Source organism: Strix aluco, chromosome 3 (genome assembly GCF_031877795.1).
Source record: "Strix aluco isolate bStrAlu1 chromosome 3, bStrAlu1.hap1, whole genome shotgun sequence".
Lineage (NCBI taxonomy): Eukaryota > Metazoa > Chordata > Aves > Strigiformes > Strigidae > Strix > Strix aluco.
The window spans coordinates 108,754,818-108,776,634 of record NC_133933.1 but is presented as its reverse complement, the minus strand read 5'-3'; the positions used below and the strand labels follow the sequence as shown (position 1 = coordinate 108,776,634).

At 33.3% G+C, this 21,817-nt stretch overlaps 1 protein-coding gene across 1 annotated transcript in view; it reads right to left on the bottom strand.

Moving 5' to 3' along the window:
* Positions 1-1,105: 1,105 nt before the first annotated feature.
* CSMD1 (CUB and Sushi multiple domains 1) overlaps positions 1,106-21,817 on the bottom strand; it is a 1,278,503-nt gene continuing 1,257,791 nt past the window's right edge. Inside the window, exons 65-70 of the mRNA XM_074819927.1 lie at positions 20,841-20,885; positions 16,542-16,703; positions 15,395-15,507; positions 14,572-14,659; positions 8,031-8,163; positions 1,106-4,230 (exon numbers count right to left, since the gene is read on the bottom strand). Coding sequence (XP_074676028.1) covers positions 4,071-4,230; positions 8,031-8,163; positions 14,572-14,659; positions 15,395-15,507; positions 16,542-16,703; positions 20,841-20,885 — 701 coding nt within the window. The 3' untranslated portion in view covers positions 1,106-4,070. The remainder of the gene's footprint in view (positions 4,231-8,030; positions 8,164-14,571; positions 14,660-15,394; positions 15,508-16,541; positions 16,704-20,840; positions 20,886-21,817) is intronic.

Below are 21,817 nucleotides of genomic sequence, written 5' to 3'. Positions count from 1 at the left end.
TCTAGAAGTGAACCACAGTCATATACTACCACTGATTCCCAAAGGAATAATGGATAGAATATTCTTTAAGCCTGACTCATTCTTTCTTAAGTTGTCAACAAGTAAATCAAATACATAAATCTTTTACATGAATACAGAGTAAAATAAATTGTTTTAAAAATATTTAAAATTTCAGATCTTGGTGCTGAAAAACCTAATATATGTGACTATGTATGTAAGCATTTTCATTTCAGTAGAAGTATGTACATCTAAATGACTGCAGAACTAGCTCTCAGATGTTAGAATTGGAAATATCTCTGGCTCCATGTGATCTGTCACTTCCACAAGTAGGATTCAGGCTTGTGGAAGAATAAACAGGTTATTTTTTATAAAACAACTGAATGATTTGGGAGCCTAAGTCCCATTTTAAAATCTGAATGATAACTGTAGGATAACAGAAGGTAGATTCCACCTCACTAGACAGCACCTGAAAATTTCTGCTAATGCTTGGGAACTTAAAATGACAAGATTAAGATTCTACTGAAAAATCACATGTAATAAAAAATCAGTATCTGAGATTTAAAAGCATAAAAGAAAATAGGAAAAAAGTTGATAAGAATAGGTCACACAAAAGCTGAAAATCTAAAATTAAATATTTAATTAGAACTCTGATTTTTCTTTCAAGGTAGGTGGCATTGCACAGGCTATATTACAATCTTTTATAGTATTTATTTTTTTGCCAAAGAGAATACTTTTTATTTTTAACAGGCCACTTTAATATTAATACATGTGTAATAGGATCAGAACTGAAAATCAGCTAAAGATGGTAAATTTTACATTATTGGGAAAATTACAATTTTTTGTATTGTAAAAACATTTATTTTTAACAATTTACCTACATTAATCAAAAAAGTACAGCATATTTAATAATTTTACAAATTCTTCATAAAAAATATATCTCTGTACAAAAAGTTCTTTTGCACCTACTTCATGTCACAGCAGCATGTAGTGAAATGGCAGAATGAAATACTGGGAATGAAAATTAGATTGACTTGATCATAATGCCGGTGTTCTTTCCCACCCCCCCCCCCCCTCACCCTCCCATATTTTTTTTTTTTTTTTTAATAACAGCTTTCCTTTGTTTACAAAATATTTTACACAAGAAAAAAAATTATTGCAGCTAGCCTGGAGAAAGGCAAGATGTGTGATACAAGCAGCAGTTTTTAACAGCTTTGAAGCACATAACCTGTTTTTTTTAAAAAAAATACATAGCATGTATTATTAGCCCATCATAATGATCTGGTCAACACTGGGGGAAAAGTCTTCTGCATACATTTCAGAAAGCAGATTTCCTGGCTGCCATTACCTGGCCACTGCACAACATTTTAAGAGTCTTATTCTGATGAAGCACCATATGTAAGTGCATGCATACACAGCCCTCTGTAAAATAACTTCAGGAGAAAGAGAGCCAACCTAAACAGAAGACTCAAACATAGCAGAGAAGGAGAAGCAGTTGAAGGATGTGGATAGAACTGATAACACTATAAGAGCTTTCTTTTACTTGGGTTCCAGTCTGAACCTCCAGTTCAGTCAATACTCCAAACAAACATCTTAGGATAATTTGTCAGTGTGCCCCAATTTTGAGTGTCCCTGATCAAAGACACTCATTCAGGTCAAATACTCCTTAAATAACCTCCCCAAAAATGAACACTAAATAAAGGATTCACAGGATCTGGGCTCTCTAAGACAAAAGATCAAATAATTTAGCTATTTTTTCTGGGACCTTTCCTCCAACACATTCCTTGGTGGTCATAGTGCGACAGGTCACTGAAGAATACACTGTAAGAGCAGGAGTTGAAAACATCAATAATAGCTACTTAGCTTGTTTTCAGTACTCCAATTTTTTTCTGCCATTGCCACTACAGAAAGACTTCCACAGCATTAATGTCAATTTTGAACACCTGTCAAAAACTTTAATCACACAACAACTTCCTTCCCTGGCCTGTTGTTCCTATGGAAGCTCTTCATTTGCAGACTGACTTCCTCTATGTGGGGGAGGATCAGGACAACAACTTTGATCTGATGACTTTGTTCTTTCTTAGGAAATGTGAAGGCCTCTGAGATGTGACAGATAAACGAAACTTACTGCACAAAAACCTCAGAAACAAACAAAAAAGAAAGCAAAAAACTACTAACAAAATGAACAAGGAACTGACTGGAAAGGATTATTTATTAAATTTTCTTCGGAGTTTCTTGCTCATATGAAGAACATAACAGCTAGAGGCCCTACAATACTGTATTATATCGCTGGTATTTTTTATCTGGTAGATGTAGAATTGTTAAGCTGACCAAGGGTTACCTTTGAAATTTTCTTTGCGTTCTGCAACATTAGCTGAAAAACCTGTTATTGGGCTTACATTACCTTTTTGTTTTGTATATAACAGCCAGACCTACACACATATGGAGTTCAGAAACACTTTTCTACAATTTTTGATACCAACTGGACATTAGGACAGTTTGAAATTCAGAAAACTAGAACAAAACAACAACAAAAACCAACCCTGAATTTAAAGAAAAGCAAAGCAATTTTCCTGGTGTCTGAGCTCAACTTCTATGACTAAAATCAGATTTTGCTTCATTATTTCCTGTAATTTCCTAATTTTAAAACTCAATTAATCTGCCCAATGGCATCTTTTTTTTTGTTCATTTGTTTTCATTCAATAAAACCACTAATTCTAAGCAAATGTTAATGATTTACTCAACCATTCATATTTACAAATGTCAAACTTTCTCTGTCAAACTGTGTAAGTACAAAAGCAGTAAGCAGTGTGTTTAAAAAAATCTGAAAAGACACAGAAAGCAAAGATAGTCGAGTATTTCTCTTTGTTCAAAGTAGAAACTGAATGACAGCTTGTTATAGACAATTTGCACTGGGTTTACATATGCTACTGTAATATATTTTAGTTCCATGTAACATCAGAAAATGATGTCATATTACAGGAAAAAATGGAAAAAAATGCAAAAGGGAAGACTGTATTATGAGCACAGGCTCACAGGCTTTATGAGCTATCTAAAATAAATTACTATTCACATTTGTACATGGCAAGCAGCAATAGCTGCTAACCCCCCTGCTGTTAAATAGTATGATACTGACAATGGTGACTGATGACTGATTTGAGAAAAAAACAATACTGGCAATGAAAATTTCTTTGAAATGGGCTCTTGTTCAGGCTGAAAGTCTCCAGTAACTTGTAATCATGTTTACAAAGAAATTTAGTCTAAAATTGACAAAAGAAATATTGTCCTCTATCGCACAGGATTTTAACTGATGCTAAGCATGGGGCTCTTAATTTAATATTCCAAGTAAATTTATTGTGGAATGTTTTGCTTGGCAAAGAGTGAGCAAATGTCTATATACAATGGACAGTGTGTAGAAACCCTGTATATTTTTACCAGTATCTTACTCAGTCATCCATAACACTCTAGTGCAAAAAAATTGTGCATTAACATTTTGCAATATAACGGCTGATTGGGAAAGTGGCAAACTGCCCTATGTATGAGATACACTGTAAGTTTCTTTAATTTTAGAAAGATTTCAATGGTAAAGCATTTGCAGGTGTATGCAACCTCAAGGAAGGTTGTCTTCTCCTTCAAGAGAGCTTCATTTCTTCAGAATATTCCCGGGGATAATCTGTGGTGCTATCATTTGTCAAAGTACTCAAAGGATTTATCCAAGTGCCCAGAAGAATGCATTGAAAGGCATCCAGCCACATACAAATATGAAAGTCTGAGGCATTAAATATGACAAATTGGTATGACTTGGCAGTCTTCCTTAAAGTGTGCCTTGATTTGAAGCAGATGCAGCCAGGCATTTTGATCCAACTTTAAGATGAAAAAATATTCTTTGTCTGATCCCCAGAAGACTGACACGTTTTTAGCAGAAAATTTAGCTGCATGTAGGCCAACAGAAGATGTTAAAGATTACAGCAGCAAAGCCAAGAGAAGAAGGGAAACTGGTATATGGCACCAAAGGAATTACTGCTTGTCCATCAGAGGTATGGCTATGAATCAGTCATATTGGGCACTGAAGGCTATACCACTGTACAAACTGTGTTCAGAGTCGTATCAAACCTCACAGCCTTTGCCTCTGTGGGTTTTAAGTTTGTATCATACATGGGATTTTCAAATGAAGCCTGTCCATTACTGTTTTCATGTCCAGCATACCCATTGTACTGTACTTTTGGTCTTGTTCTGGGAAAAAAGAGACAGGAAATTACCATTAGTAACCCTTAAAAAGAAATATTCTACAATTATTGCAAGTTTTATCTATAACATTTCCATTCTGTCTAGACAAGTTGCACAACTGTCTAAAAGTGATAAAAGGAGACCCATGAAGGATGTCTCAGGGACTTAAAAAGTAAAGAGAAATCTGTCTGGAAGTTATTTTTCATAGCGTGAAGCGAAGAAAACAAATTCCTAATGGGCAAACTGATGCTACAAAGCACAGAGACTATGCAGGCAAAATATAGGTATGCATTTTCTATGATAAAAATGTCAAAAGAATGACAATTTCATAGTTTGTTGTTAGTGCCAAATTGGCAGTCAAAAGTAAAGCAATATAGAACAAAATTACAACCAAAAGTAAAGTTAGAACTGATAACTTTTATACTATTTTCTGTCAGAAGTAACAATTATGATAGTTTCCGATTACATTTTCAGTTTTAGATTGCTACTGACCATAAAAGAAGCCTTACACAGAGTGGAAAAACTTATTCCATCTTTACTAAATTAACACCTTACCAATTTCCTATATATCCTTGTCTTTCTAAAGTGTTGATATTATGTCAAAAATACAGTAGCATCTTTAATTGGTGAATTTAATTTGATCACCATCAAGCATATTCTCATTGACTTTCCTGGAGATTTGGGATTTTACCTACAGTAATTTTTACAGTACACCTAGGAAGGCAACTGGACCATCTGTGGAAATGTTCTGATGAAGATCAATATAAATTGTCAATTTAAAAGATTTGAATGGAGTAGATGACTAGGTGTACATAGAAAGATAAGAGTGAGTGGCTCCTAATTCATCCTTTTGATACCATCTGGTGTTTTAGATGAGATAAACACCCACAGACTTTATTGACTTAGATGTTTTCGAGAATAGGTAGAGGGAACAGTTTAGTAATTTGCTGCTATCAGCTGTTTATTACCATTCCAGAGCAGGAAGTTAGCGCTGCACTATTGAAGGTGCTGTAACAAGTCTCCTGGGTACCACTAAATCTAAGTCAGTGCAAAGTCAGCCAGCATCGCTTCAACACGGCAACTCTTGCACTGACATTGCAAGGGTCCAGAATATGTTGCACTGCTAGTGGTAGTAACCTTCAGAAAAGGGTCAGTAATTTCAATTATTCAAGATAGATCTGTCATAGCATGCCTGCTTACCTCCATAAATACTTCCAGCAATAAACACTACTAAATAGCTTGACAGAAATTTTGTATGTCCAAACATATGTAAACACATTGATAAAATCCTAATATGCACATAAATTTTGACATTTAAATATCAAAGGATACAAAGAATTATCTTTCATTAACCACTCTTGTATTTTGAATAGTGTTTTACCACCATGAAGATGTCAAGACTTCAAGGATGCTCACATTTTTATGCAAAGTTCTGTTAGAACATATTAAGCCAATAATTAAATTAAAAATAAAACAGAATTGTGCAGACTTTCTGATATTATCCAGTAAAATGATATCTTATTATATTTTACTACTTTAACCTTAAATCTCTTAGCATCTAAAATATATAAAGGAGGATCAGTATATAATTTTATACATGTAATGGAAATCAGGCAAGAAAGTCAATGAAGGAGTGCAAAATGTACCTGCTTGGTGCTTAATAAATGTAAAATAATTTAGAAAATAGTCTTATGATAAAACATCAGAAAAGGGTTCTTGAAAATCAAACTCTTTTTTAGAAAATTATTCTGGTTTGGATAGCAGATAGGGAAAACTATCACTGGAAAGATGTCAGTAATGGAAATTGACAGCCTACAAATAATTCTGTTGCTCATAAATATGTTTTTTTCTCCATACTTTCATTTTAGAAGTAACAAAACATACTTAGGAATCTTAACTAGGAGTTTTCCTAAGTGTAAGTAATTAAATATATTTTAATGTTGTTCAGAAAGACTGAGATGCTCTTTATTCCTGAAGCAATCCCTGTCTGTCAAATAAAAGGTACAGAAACTGTGTAAAAAAGGTTTAACAACCCTGGTTTAATTAGATGATATTAATCTGACATAGGCACAGCAGAAACATCCACAAAATCATCCCCTATGAAGACCTTCAAATTCTCTGATATAGAGAGCCTCTAGGGGTATAACTATTATCACATCATTGTGAAAATTTCATGTTGTTATTCTGGTCGTTAAGGTAATTTCAAGAAAGTCCCTTCAAAACTCACAGATTCTGTTATCTTCTGTTCTCTTTCCTTTGAAATATTCTTTGTTTTGAGGGGAATAAAGGTGACCTAAAGTTTCTTTACATCAGTAATCAACTTGTTAATTTTCTGATGAAAATATGACACTCATAACCACTCTAAAAAATGTGGTTTAATGGAAGAAATTGTTTGAAAATATAAAAAAGAAAGAATATTCTTTGAAAGATTAAGTTATGAGTAACATCTCCTTTTTCAAGTATCTAATGCATTTAAATTAGATTAAGGTAGGCAGAACTGCAATGCTGCACCAACAGTACCATAAATATTGGGATTACAGCTGCTCATCTGAAGACTGTTTTATCTCTCTTAAATAATATTTCTACTAAATAGAATTTCCACTGCCTATGTAGGACATAACAAACATCACAGAATAAACCATAAAATATACCTATGTCACAATACAGTTTTAATAATTTTTTCTTAGAGTATGCCTCCTCTTTCTAAGAGCAAAGTGACAGCAATGGTCCCTTTACATTCCATCTCTTTGCCCAATCTGAATGCCTGTGCTTTCACACTGCTCTTTAGGTTTCCCCTATTGCAGACCAGGAGCTATCTGAGAATGCAGATCTGTAGGCATCAGAAAGGCATCTTACAATAACACGTTCTGAGACAGAATTCACAGCTCTTCTTGAGCAGTTTTTTCAACAAAAGGCTCTATTACATTTCAGGACATGTATAATTTTAACAGCAGTTCACAAGTTCAAGCCTTACTGCAATTTCTTTTCCCCAGTTCATCTGATGCTGAGGTAGGTAGACAGTCCAGTCCATCATAGGACAATGGTGGACTTCAGTTTCTCTATGTGATTTATTACAATCACGAAATATTATTATAGAACAACAGTTTAAAAAACATATATTAAAAAACCAGCGTTTCTGGTAAATAGCATTTTGCAAACTGCAAATAACACAAGGAGATCAGAGAGTTTTGTAGCTCAATACAAAAACATAAAAATTGTTCCAGAAACTTCTAGACAAATAATGCCCAGAATGAACAAATGTTCAAAAGATACATAGGTATCAATTTTTAAACCAAATTTCAGATAAGATGATTGGATTTATTGTATTATCTAATGACATATAAAAGTTTCATTTGAGCTGAAGTGATGCCAATTCTAATAGTACCCAATAGCTTATTCAGCATGTACTGTAAGTATCTCATTATGGGCTGTTCCCTCATGGGATTTATGGATTTTTCAGCTTTTATAATTAATACTCATAAGTGTTTTGAAAGAAGCAGCATACATTCAATTTAATAAAGCATTAAAATGACAAAATAAAACACATAACCTGAGATTTCAATCTGATTCAGTCTAACAAACCAAGAAGGTTGATAAGTCTTTGTTCCTTAACACTATGACTCATTTTTCTAATTGTCCACCATTAGAACTGCCCTGCACTGAACCCCTTCATGGGAATACTTAGAAATATTTGTCTTTCTAGAATAAAGATATTCTTGAAAACATTGTGTTCTCTGGTTACACTTGTCTATCAAAATTAAAACAAAGAGCTTATTAAGTTAGTGAATAAATGACATTTACAATACCTGTGTTTGTAGAGGTAAAATGCAAACCCTGATAATATTAGAGCAAAGAATGGTACCAGGATGGCAGCTGCAACAGAACTGCTGTTTGTACCATAATAGTGATTTGAAAGGTCTGTGTCTGCACTTAAAGGACCTGAAATGAAAGAAAAAGGGTAGAAATAAAATTTCAAGGTTTTTTATCTCACAGTTCTTTTTTTATTCAAGAATGAAAGCAAATAGTGTCTTAATAAAACATGAAATAGCATGCAGTATCATAGTAAAAATCTTGTTAATACCACTTAATAATTTATCAAAAACTATCAGAGTGATTTAAAAACAGTATTCAAGAAGTAAAATAATTATGAACTACACCTCTCATAAGTCACTAATTTAATAAATTAAGCCACATACCTTCTGCAAAAAGTATTCTTTGCCTGCCATTTTAATATTCAGCTTAGAAACAACAAGCAATGTAAGACCAAACATGAAAAAGGAAGAGAAAACTGAGGTAACTGCAATAAACCACAAGGGTTCTGATTGGCTCAATATCACTCCCAAGTCCGTGCACCTGTGTCCATGTCCTGTCTGCTTCACAAATCCTTTTAGGGATGAGACACGAACATGTTTCAAAGCCTCTGGCAGCTGTGTTTGCACTGGGATAAAGCTGAGATGCAGAGAATGCAAAGGCAGTCAGTCACCTGTGGCATGGCCTTGCTGGGTTCATGTTGTGGACAAGCAGATAACCCGGAATGTAAGGCATTTTGCAGAACACATTTTCCGTCAGTATAAAGAAAGACATTGTTAAATTGCTTAAATAGGTGTCCAATTCAAATTGTGAAAGATGAAAAATAATTTTATAGTGAAAAATGTAGAAAATTCTTAGGGGAAAAAACCACATATTTTGAGTGCCAACTCCATGTTGCCAGTTTGAACTCACAGCTCTTCAGAGACCAATATATAAATTCTATCCAGGGAGGAGAGACTAGAATAGAGGGAAAGTACAGTGAGGATGGAGCTGGGACAGATAGCTAGGCTTGCTATTCTGGGATATTTTTGCTGAAGCTAGTAGAGAAGAATAAGAGATACTGGTGTCTACCACTGAGAAATGCTCCAACACACCAATATACACTGTCTCAAATACCACTGCTCCCTCACTGATACCAATAGCATTAATCAGACTTTTTAGAACTCTAGCACAGACCAGTTGTATAGCAGAGACACAGCCATTGCACTGCTTTCAGCAGTCTACTAAAATATCTAAATATGTTGCAAAACTGAGAAAGAAGCAAACAATTCTTCTATGATTTCTTGCAGTTCAAGATCAATGCAAAAGAGGAATGAGGTAAGTTTTTGTTCAATTAGATATTTTTAAAACTTAAACATTTAAATTAATAATATTAAAATACATTTTGTGCAATTCATTTTACAAAACATATTAAAGTCTAGGAAGTAATTAAGTTGCCCTTAAAATTAAGACAGCCCCACTAGGAATTTCAGAATTACCAGATTTGATCACTAAACATGACAAAATACTGTACTTCAATGTTTTTCACTGCCTTAATCATCTGACACATTTCAGACTTCTGTATATTTCCCTGCAGAACTGGTGAAGGCAAACATTTTCAAATTAATAAACCTACTACTGTGGTAGTTAGGATCATGTTATGAGGCTTATTACACTACTGTGGAGAATCTTAATTAACACTGAAGTGGTTTAGAGTAGAACCAGTGTATTAGAAAAATCTTTGGACTTTCATAATCCAATATTTGTCCCAACCAGGCCTATTGGCATAATTTGATGTATTTGTACTGTATTGCACATGTAATGGACATTCTCCAACAAATCTAAATTAAAGACAGATTAGAATCAAGTAGTTACCACAGTTAAGAAAAGTTAAGAAATGTTAGTTTAAATGCACCTTTGAATTTTTTACTGGTTAGAAATGACAGAAATTTTAAAAACTGCATGCAGTTATCACTGTCTTCATCCTTTACTATCACAATCCCCAGCTGTTTTTCCAATTATTTGGAGTAATTAATAAAAAATATGGTAATGATAAAATTCATTGTAGTCATATCAGAAAAAACCTGGAATTAATAGTCCAACTCTTATTTAAAATTCTAAGTACCTAAATAAACAGAAATATGTATGATCAACGAACTCTTAATTTATATCTCAAAGCTATTTTCTTGGCACATATGACAGATACATTTTAATGTATAAGTAGCAGAAAAATTATAAAATATCTAATCAGATTTCATCTAAAAGAAAAGAGGAGTTTGAAATTCATAGTAAGAAATTAATGGTATGAAGTTTGGTATGGAATTTTTTAAAGATTAAAAGACTTTTTTGTGTGTAAATGAACATTTAAAACTAGGCACAAACTTACATTTAGATAATTTCTTTTTAAGTTGTCTCTGTCTGATAACTGACTCACATTTAATACTTAGTACTCAAAACTCCTATAGGAGGTAACTGAATATTCTATATCTCCATAGTTTTTAAAGTACCACATTTAGGCTAACCAAGATTGAAATTTTTAACTGAAGTTTACAACCTTTAATTGGCATTGGAGAAGTGTTGGCCAGGTTCAGACTGTGCATTGGGTGTGCTTTTCATTATGGAAGAGAAACTTTGCTGAAGTGCTGGATAATTTGAATTTTATTCATGTATGAGACTCAATATAACTTCAACACAGTCTGGTCTACTTATTACAATCATTTTCAGAGCTCTTTGTGATTAAACATATCCTGATGTGAACTTTTTATCTCTTCTGACAGCGTTGTCATGATGAGAAGTGAGCCTACTCTACTGCTCTAATTTAGGTATTGATTGCTACCACAACTAAAACCATAAAAGTGGAAATATCTGCCTGCTAATAGACACACACACACACACACACACACACACACACAAAAAAGAGAGAAAAAAAAAGAAAAACAGCAAAAGATAGTTGGTTTACTTTTCATTGAAAAAGCCATACTTCGTCACCAGAAAACATGTTATTTAACAGAGGGATATTCAGTAGATTATGTTTTTTAAACATTTCACAGAATAACAGGGGTTTCTTTAGCCTCCTAAAAATAGCAGCAGTCAGGTGAAGTTCAAATTCTGATAATATACGGTGAAGTCATAATTGCGCAAGCCGTGTACTTCTACTGTGTAGATGGTTAAGGAGTTTTCTCCTTCATACATACTAGAAAAAAAAACTTTTTGTAAGAAAATAGTCATTAAGAGCATTTCCTTATCATTGTTTGGAGCTTCAAATGCATTTTCCCTATAACTCCTAGCCAAGGGTTTCAACTGTCTGACATCAGTACAGCATGGCTCAGTTTTACTAAGAGAAGTGCTGCTGAAGTGGGAGAAAGTGTGACAGCCATGCAAGATAAGAAAAGTAGAATTACAGGTAGAAGACTAATTTCTGAAACAAGGATGGTTAGCAGCTCAAGGATTTAAGAGGAAAAATACTGACATGGAAAGCAAGTCAGCAGCTTCCAAGGAACAGCAGAGACTGGACCTTCTTCACCTGACTGATAACTGCTGGATAGCAAAGACTCTTTTGGTACCTCATTCAGTGTGAGGATTGTATTAATATATAGCCTCATAGCTCATTAGTGCTAGCTGTCTGTGCTTTAGCTAACTCAGAACCATTTTGTACTCTGAAGCTGTGAGTATTGTGTTTAGATGTAGAGTTTCTTTGTGTATGACAAAAGCTGTGTGAAATGATCTGGAGAGGAAGGATGACACCGCTATAGAGTGAAATTTAAAATTCACATGTCTCATGATGGTCAATGCTTTTAAGAGTTGATAAATTTCAAGAAATAAACATGTATTTCACAGGCATTTATCTAATATATCACAGATGCAAATTAATTATTCATATTTCATATTTCTTGTCAATATTTGTTATCTCAATCTAGACAAGCTAAAAAAGTACTTTGGAAAAAAAAAAAAAAAGAAAGAGAAGCAGGTCATTGTATTTCCCCAGAGGAAGTAAATATAGGAAAATAATAATAATTTGGTGAAGTAAGTTTCTCTTCTCAGAAAGCCACCTTTTCATAAAATTTTAAAGGACAGTTCAGACTGGAATGAACAAGGCCAAGATTTTAGAACAAACATCTTCTAGAAGAGTAGTGGTGAGGCACAGGCACTCAGCTATTACAGAAACTGAACCTAGCTCCAGACTTGCAGCCTTTAAAGACTAAGTTATTAAAACATAACAAAACATACAAAAAGCCCCCAGCAATGACTGATTACTTGGCAAAATAGGTTAAATAATTTGGTGTCACAATTTGGGCCCCTTAAGAAGGCTCAGATACAGTTCTTATTCTTTTAGCAGACTGAGAACAGAGATCTCTGCCCTTTGGGTTATTTTCTACGGCTACAAGCAAACAGAATTGCTTCTGAAAGAGGATAAACACTACTTCGAAACAAAGTTCTTTTTGATTTCTTGTCATTAAGATCCAAGACTGAGCATATCCACTGAGCCTGGTCTTTCTCTAGTATTGTGTGATAGGGAATTCTTCATCAAATAGTCTTTCATACTTAGCCAAGTATTTCTCTCTAAATGCTGTTTTTTGAAGTATGCTTGCAGGTGAAGAATTTCATATTACATTATGTATGCACCAGTGCATGCATAGTTTATGCATACTTCTGGCTTAGTGTAAAGGCAGCAAATAATTTAACTTCCTGAAGAAATAGAAATACGTTAAGTCTTCAGCTGGAGGACATATGAGATCTTTACCTCAGCAAAATATTCATGAACAGGATAGATTTATAAAACAAAGCAACTTATCCTTGAATATGAGAGGGCATGGACAAATATTATGACCTGTGTTGGCTAGAAATTTGCTGTTTCCTTTTAGCTGTAGGTTCTTCAATAAAGAACAAGCACCCTATAGAAAATCAGTGCTTATTTATCAAACACATAAAGAAATCTTCTAAAAGAGACAGTATCTACATTTGTAGCAAGCTCTCTGCTGAGATGTCAAAGCTGAAGATGAAAGTTCTCAGCCTAGGAATGCATGTGCAACTTGGACACTTCAGCTCCTTACTAGTTTTGGGAATATACAAACTGAGCTCTCATATTGCAACTCTAAATGGTGATACGGACAATATTTTCCACTACTGTAGAATACATCCACTGGAGAATGCTGTAACTGTTGAATTGTCATTCTGCTTGTTCTTCATTTACCCCCATGAGATAGTCTTTTCACTGGTAAAACACATGGATCCAAACTTTTATTAGATAGCTGGAAAACCATGGATATATTTTTTGGCCTGGTTTAAGAAAAAAAAAAAAAACACACTACACAAAACAACCACCCCCCCAAGCAAAACCAACAAACCTTACTCTTCACTGTTTTGAGATATCAAAGACTGCTAAACAAGACATGTTTGAACAAGTCTTGATGCTTTACATTTACAGTTTGCTTGTTAAAATCAGAAAGAAAAAGCATATTAGATACTACAGTGACAAGGATTACATGAAAATACAGGTAGACAAATAATTTGTCCTGCACAAGAGTTTAATATGAAGACTGAAATTGTATTTGTCTTTAGTAATTGGCAGTTCTTAGGCTGAGACTCTGAAGAGTAAGGTTTTCGCCCCTTGTGACTAAACATATATAGCAATTTGAGAGGTAGCCAAGATGAGCAAATCCATAGTATAACTGCTATTTTAGCAGTTAGTGTAGCAAAGAAATACAAAGGAGATTTGGCAGAACTTTAAAGGGCATTGGGTGCCCCACCAATGAAGTTAATGGAACCAAGGCAATTTATAAAATGTAGATACAGTCTGCTATAGTTATATTGGGTAGGCTGTCTCCTCCTCCTAGCTCAGTACTTTGCTGTATCTATACTGTGCTTTGACCACTCTGCAGTAGTTCCAGGATCAGGAAATGCAGATGTCTACACTAAATATTTGCAAAACAATTTTATGAGTAAATATTTCATGAGTAAATGCTTTATCAGTTTTTCTGAAAAAATTATTTTGTAAAATAACTAGTTTTTCAGCAGCTGCTGGAGCACTTGAGTCCATAGCTGTAACACATTCTTCAGTCACTCAATTCATATTTTCAACAGCAAAGTAAAATTCTATCTAAATGCATATACATTCTGAAAACATCCACCAGCAACAAGCACTCTCCAAGTGACACTATTAAAATCAGTGTTCATTCTGTCCTTTAATTTCCTATATGATTCTGACTGCAATTGATACATTTGAGCAGAAAACATCTTTGCATTGCATGACATGCTTGTTACTTTCAGAAAGACATTCACAAAAAGCAAGCATTTGCAATGGCATTCTCTTTATGAGCATCTTGTAGTCATCTTATTAGGTCGCTATACTAAAAACCATGAGATAGTAACATGTTAAGCAGAGTTAAATTGGGATTTGAACTGTATATTTCAAATATGCATATTTCACTATATTTTTTATAATAACAATGGCATGAAATAAACATGCCTACTTCAGATAGATAACTGAGTCATTTGTTGAATTCACTCTTGTAAAGCACCAAAAGATTATACACATTAAAGCTCTATGAATCTATTTACCTTGTCTTTGGAGCATAAATTTTCCAAAGTCTTTTCCATGTATATCACCTTGATAGGTAAAAACACCTCTTTCGAGTCCCGAGGATACCTAGAATATGTTGAAACAGAAAAAAAAGTTTTCTGAAACAAATAAATAAGAATGCTTAGCCATTTGGTTTTCTGACTCAGAGCAGATATATGGAGCCCAGATTTTCACTTTTATCCTTTAAAATATTAGTGAACTCTCTATACTTATGCAATATTTATCATTTTAAGTTAGCAACATTATTAAACAAAGTTTCAAAATAACACCTGGAATGATTATAGAATATCTGATGTATGCTGCTGGGTTTTAAAATTCTTCAACTGTCATACACATAATGGAATTAGCATATGGATACAGAAGTCCACTGAATTGTCAAATTATTTTACATAGAAAGCATCATGAGGCATAAAGGAGAACTGCAAAGAGTAAAATAACTCTCTTTTTCTTCAAGATTAAATGTAATTTTATTATAGTGAATTGTTCACCAAGCCAAAAAAGAACAATATTTCTAAAGATAAAATTCCCATTGTCATCTAAGAAAAAAAGGCAAAAACATGGCAAAATATGATGATTCACTCCACTTTCCCCTTAGTAAACTAAAAATTCTAATGGGAGTGTCAGATAGAAGTTTGCATACATATTTTTTAAAAGAAAAATAATGTGATTTCTATACTGACATCTAGAGTACTGTATTCCATAGTTGTAATACAAAAAGTTGGATGGAGTTATATAGGAAATCACAAATTGCTTCAAACTTTAAATTCGGCAAGCTTTACCCATAGCAGTCTGGTTACTTACATAACCATCTAGTGCCCAGTTGTCATTTTCAAACTTGCTCACAAAAATATCACTAGGTCCTTTAATCTGAAAAACTTTCAAGAGCAAATGGGCTTCTTCTTTCTTGTAAACACCTATTAACATAAAGGAGGTAACACATGCTTTTTAAACAATTTTTCAATCAGTTTGTTCAAATATCCTTTTAAAACGAAGTATATTGCTTTAGAACTAAAATATTTTGTAAAAAACATTCTGTAATAACAGAATTTTATAACCTGGAAAAAATAAGATTCAAAGTGTTGTAATAGAAGGATCTTATTTTACTGATCTTTTACCCACATCATATTTGATAACAGGATGCAAAGATTGTTTTGTACTGTTATACATAAATGGGCAAGAATATTTGTCCTTTCACACAGTATTTCAATACTTTTGAATACAGATAGAATTCCTTGCCTGGAATTTCCTTGAACTGTAAAAAATTGGATGTTGCTCACATCACAACAATATATTGCTATAGTAAATATCAACAGTGCAGTGGAAGAAAATTTGCTATTTGGCAGCCAACTACTGAAATTGTCTCTGAACTCAACCTTAAAAGGTACTGATAGCTGATAATGCTCTTTTCAAATACAGCTGTGATCAGAGGCTGAATCAGAACTTCACAGTCACATTTGCAGAAAGGAATGCACGATGTTGATTAAAAGGTATGCATAATTTACTAAGTTATTTAACTATCTGTGCCTATTTTATGTTATGCCATTATCTAGACCATATTCTTTTAGGGCAGATATTAATCACTATTGAATAATGGAGCTTTTCAATGATACAGTTCTTAAAATGCCTATATACACTTCATCTTCCGCTTCAATATTACCTTTGAGTTCAACACATCAGTAATATCCAACAGTCCAAGATGAAAAAAACCCACCTCAATATTGATTTGAAATGTAAGGGGAAAAATAGATGGGTGACAGCATATAAATTGACTAAAATCTGTGCAGACCATTACATTAGGACCTTTCCTTTTGCAAAATAAGCAGAAAAAGATTTTTAGTGAAAACATAAAGTTTTTGTTTCATTTTGTGTTTGGCAGAAAATATAATAAAACTGAACAGATGAAAAAAATTAAAAGAACAGCTTTTTTAACACCAAATTCTGAACCTACCTGATAATTTGAGTTGTATGTTGGATGCCTCAATGAATGTGGCATTCACTTTGCTGCTTGTAGTATTGAACCAATCAACAGTAAGAGTAGCAGGCTGTCTTTTTCCTAAATATTCATAAAACCCTTTCCACAGTGAATTTATAAAAAACACATCTGAGGGAACTAAATAAAAGTGGGCAAAAAAGAAAGAAAGGAGTAAACTACAACAAAGTAGCAATCTTTCAATCCATACTTATGTTCATGTTTTCTGTTACAGCATTGATCCACTGTTCTAACAAGGTATTATAGAAAAATTTTACAACAGTAAAGACACTATATATTACGACCTTTCCACACAATTGCTTATAATATACTACACCTGTTCATTACAATATATGTTCTTAAATAACCTCACACTTCATAGCTTGTGTGCTTCAGTAAATATCCTCAAGACTATGGAAAATAATGGTGTTTTCTCCTAAAGTGCTGTACGTTTAAGATATGATGAAAAAAAAGGAGAGTAACATTCTGAAGTCAGGGATTCCTGGAAAGAGATACTGTCTCAGGCTATCTTTTTTGTTTCATGAATCTATTAAAGCAGCACTGTGTGTGATTTTCAACTGAGTATCAACTAATTATTCAACTGAATTAACTGAATTCCAGATACAGTTTAGTACAAGTGGTTTTTTCAGTCATTTTTAGACTCTACATCTTTCCTCCATACAATATTACTGCACTTGTGAACAGTGAAGTTGCCAGAGCAGGGTACTTCTTAAAATAATGTTCTGATGCTTAGAAAGTGAAGTTTGAATAATCTGAAGTAAAGAACCTATAAAATGAAGCATGAATTATAGGCAGAAGTTTATGTATTTGGGTAATTTATTTGAAGTTACTGGTATTTTTCCTTTATACAGAAAAAATAAATTAATTACAGGTCATTAAATGTTGTATTTTAAATATTTGGCTAAATCACCAACAGAGTAGAAAAAGTCTCTCATTCAACAGTATCTGCAATATTAACATTAATTAAAAAAGAAACAGAGAAGAGAAAAAAATTCTTAGGAGAAGATGTTATGTCAGATACATTTACAGGGTGTTACATGTCTTGAACATTCATTTCTGCCCTACACATTGCTATATTTCTCCCATACACTTTGCTGTTATAAAATTTGGAGAGGACATCCTTCAAACATGATGGTTAAGTTAAAGAAACAGCTAAGTTGGCCAAGAGAGACCAACCCTCTGCCTGGCTAGGTAGCACCTGGTGTCCGCTGGCAGCTTCTGGCAAGTGAAAATAGACATTTTTCCACTTAGTTCTAAACTTTTTCTAGCATTACAATTTGAAAAGTAAAGTTTTAAGGTTCAAAATAAAACTTCATAAAAAAAACTGTTTAACCAATCACATGAGATCTTGACAAAATGACAACCCTAGCAGTTATTAAAATTCACTCTTACTATCCATGATCACTACAAATGATACTTGCTAAATAGCTAAAGACTGATATTAGAAGTGTTTCATACTCTTCTAACTAAACTCTTGAAATAAATTATTGGATATTTTACATTTTATTAAACTCTGAGCACATGTAAAGGCAGCTGTCTGCGTTAAAGGAAATTTATCAGTGTAGGTATCCTGTGTATTCATTCTGAATAAATTCCCTGGATATTTCCCCCTCCACCTAATCACTGACTGTAAAAATTAATCAAAAAGAAACCCAGCTCAATAATACCTCATATTTCCAACAAAACACTGACAGGCAGTGTATCTGAAAATCTGATGACTGATTAACCGCTGTCTCTTAATAATATTATTACGCTTCCTAGTACGCATTTCAAAAAGAGGAAGGAAAATAACTTCTTCAGTGCCTTTTGCCTTCAAATTGTGCAAAAGCCACAAGCAAATGTTTTCTGCAAATATATGAATTCTGTAAAGGGTCTTTCAGACTCTTTTTCCTTTATATTTCTCATTGCTTTACTATAGTAGTGGCATACACTAAATTTGAAACCTGAAATTTAAAAATATATTAAAATTATTTTCATTTGCCTTTGTTTTTAATGAAAACTGTGTGTCTGAAGTTATTCTCATGAAGGTGAACATCTAGTATTACTGGTATGAACCTGACAGGTAGTATGTAAGACTTTTATAAAGGAGCAGACACCATATTTCTTTTGCCACATTCAACGTCTTCAGTATCTAATATCTCTAACCACTCTAATTGTCAATAATATCTGTTAGTCTTTGCAAAATAGCACCATTGACTCGGTATTTACAAAATTAGCACTTGCTGCAGATGAACAGAATCAGTAGGGGAAGAAAATACATTTCTGCTTCCCCAGTCATGTTTTTGTAAAAGGTTAAAATGCAAGTGCTGCAGTGTCATGGATGCTGCTGAGGAATCAGAGTGCCTCTGACCCAATTATGCCAAGACCTTACAATGTCCCTGCGTTTCCCACCCACTGTGGGCAAATGCAGAATGAGAAAAACAAACTGAGTATTATTATAGTAATACTGCACCAGCTGTGGATTCTCCTCAGAACATGACAAATGGGGAAATCTATGGCTGCTCATTAAAATAGCTTCCCAACTATTTTTGCAAAGACTATACAAAGCAGTGAGAACCATAGGAACCAAGTGGAGTATTGTAGTTCTTAGACTTCACATGGGTATTGTGAGGATTCTTTAGTTACAATTTATACTCAATTACAATTTACAGTATTGTAAAAATGATAGTTACTATTGCTTACGAAAACATTAACTCTGACAAAAAAATAGCACTTCAATGAACAATAGTGAACATAATTTGTATTCAGATATCCAAAGGTGGGAAATCAGAACATGAATCTATTCTGTTACAAAACCTCTAGTCTAGCAGTATTAGTTTAATTCTATTTAAAATACAGATAGCAACAAATGGAATTCTACCAAAAGCCAAGATAACAAGGTAAAGAAAATGCTCCAAAATACATAGTGTTCTATACTAAATAGAATTCACAATCTAAAAGAGACAATAATAGTGCAGACTTGGTTTTTAAAAACAACTTAAAACTTTTCCTTGCTAATTACTGTCATTTTTTACAGTTTCAGTTCTCTGCTTACTCTTATTGGCATTTTCAATCATAACATTTCATTTTTTTTAAAAATGTCTTTCAAATAGTACTTATAAAAACTAGTTCTAAGTGACATGATGTGGTGTGAATTGATACTGATTGTCTGCATAGTGAATATCTTTGGAGACTTGGTCTATATTTTAATTTGGTATTGATAATTCAAAACCTGTGTGGTAGCAGACTAATGCATACCTTAGGTGTTCGGTGAGCTGAATCCTGCAATAAATGAAGACTGTATACTAATTATAATGAATGCACATTATATCCTGCTTTATTGTGATTCTGTAAAAGTAATGCATTTGAGAAGAACTCATTTATGGTTTCACCTGACACTCACTAATAAACTCAACGGGAAGGTTAATTATTAGCAGAAACACCTTTTTATCCCACCTACTCTACAGAGTCCTTCTGTGAACTGCCATGAGTGTGAACCATTAATCTTATTTTCCCTGCAGCTTGCTAAAATTCAGAATTGCAAGCTCATTTATTTGGTGAAAACTCTCTCATTGTTAAATAAGTCAGTAAAAAAAAAAATAGGCCTCTCATTTTCTGAACATGAACGTAAAAGATCTACATTAGTGATTTCTCAGATGTATTTGTCTATTTTGTCACTGGCAGGAAGAAAAGATTAACTGCACACATGTTCATGAGGAGGCATAGAAAAGCAGCAGTAATGTTTGCCTTCTGTTGGTGGTCCACACAGTTTAGGAAACCCTACCTTAGAATACCTTAAGAATTTTCATGATATGAAGGCCATCAAAATTTCCAAAACTGGTTTTTGTTTTTTTGTGGGTGGTTTTATTTTTTTGGTCGTTTCTTACACTTGCAACGTCAAGGACAGAACTTTCACCTAACCCACTCTCTGCAATTATAGTCTACTCTCATTATAAGGCTCTCCATTATAGCAATCTCTCTGATATAAAACTACATCAAATATGGGGTTTGTGTATATATGCTTTATCTTTTTAGCCTTGACTTTTTTGTGCAATTCAGAAAATTGGTACTGTAGAAGTTAAAAAATGTTGCTTGGTAATTTCACAGATTAGGTTTTACATGGCACCTGTTTTTATGAAAGACCTCAACATTTATATTCCTCTGAAATGAGTAATAAATACTTAAATTAAATATTGGAAATAGTTTTATTATGCATAGCAATCTAGGGTGTAAATCAATTTAATTTATTTAGATCTAAAACTCTTCTTGTATACAAACCTGGAGTTTTAGTTATTGTTTCATTAACTTCTCTCACTCCTTTACCTACAAGTAAAAAGACAAATTATCATTTTCATGAACATTTTTTTTTTAAATAGAATGTTAAAACAATGCCTCATGGATGCAATCATCGCTTATCCAGTAGAGCCATATTTAAAACAGAAATAACTGTCCTTGAACGCTTTACATGTTCAAACCTATACACTTACACAAAACTATCAGAAAATAATTAGGTAAACAACATTTTTACTGTGAAAAGTTGTCCGGCTAGTCAAGTATTTCATACATTTAGGCCTAAAATTTTTATATCAGTCCCAGTGCTATAAAAGAGAGCCTTATAGAGGGGACAAATACTATATCTAATTATGAATAATAGTATATTAAATATAGTAAAAATTGAATTAATGAAGATTGATACATTTATGACACAAACCAGCAAAAGCTAGATAGCTGGATTAAGATGGCAGGATCAGATATCATGGGAAAGGATCATGACCAGTATCATTTGCTATATTTCTGGTACACTCAGCAGAGTTATGTCCATTGAGCCCAGATCAAGTTCTGGCCTCGTATCATTAGCCACTTTAAAAAGGCTAATGTCCCATAGGAAGATTTGGTCTTGCACATTTTTTTTCTTTAGGAGCAGAAACTCACTGATTAGACTGGTCAAATGTTAAGTGTGGGGCCAAAAAAAAAAAAAAAAATAAAATTCTTGCTTATAGAAATCTTTTCTGTAACTAATTTTTAATTTAAAAAAATTAACAAAAAGCATACAAGATTGTTTATCTCAAATATATTAATTATATAGTACCAATGAAGAATCACCCTTTAGGGAACTAGAATAAGAAGATACATTTTTATGTAGATGACATGTCTTGACAATGTTGAAACAAAGAAGTCTACCCATACATTAATGAAAAATCTAATATTGTTCAAACATCAAATCTATTTAGTGTTCTTTGACATATTAGAATTAA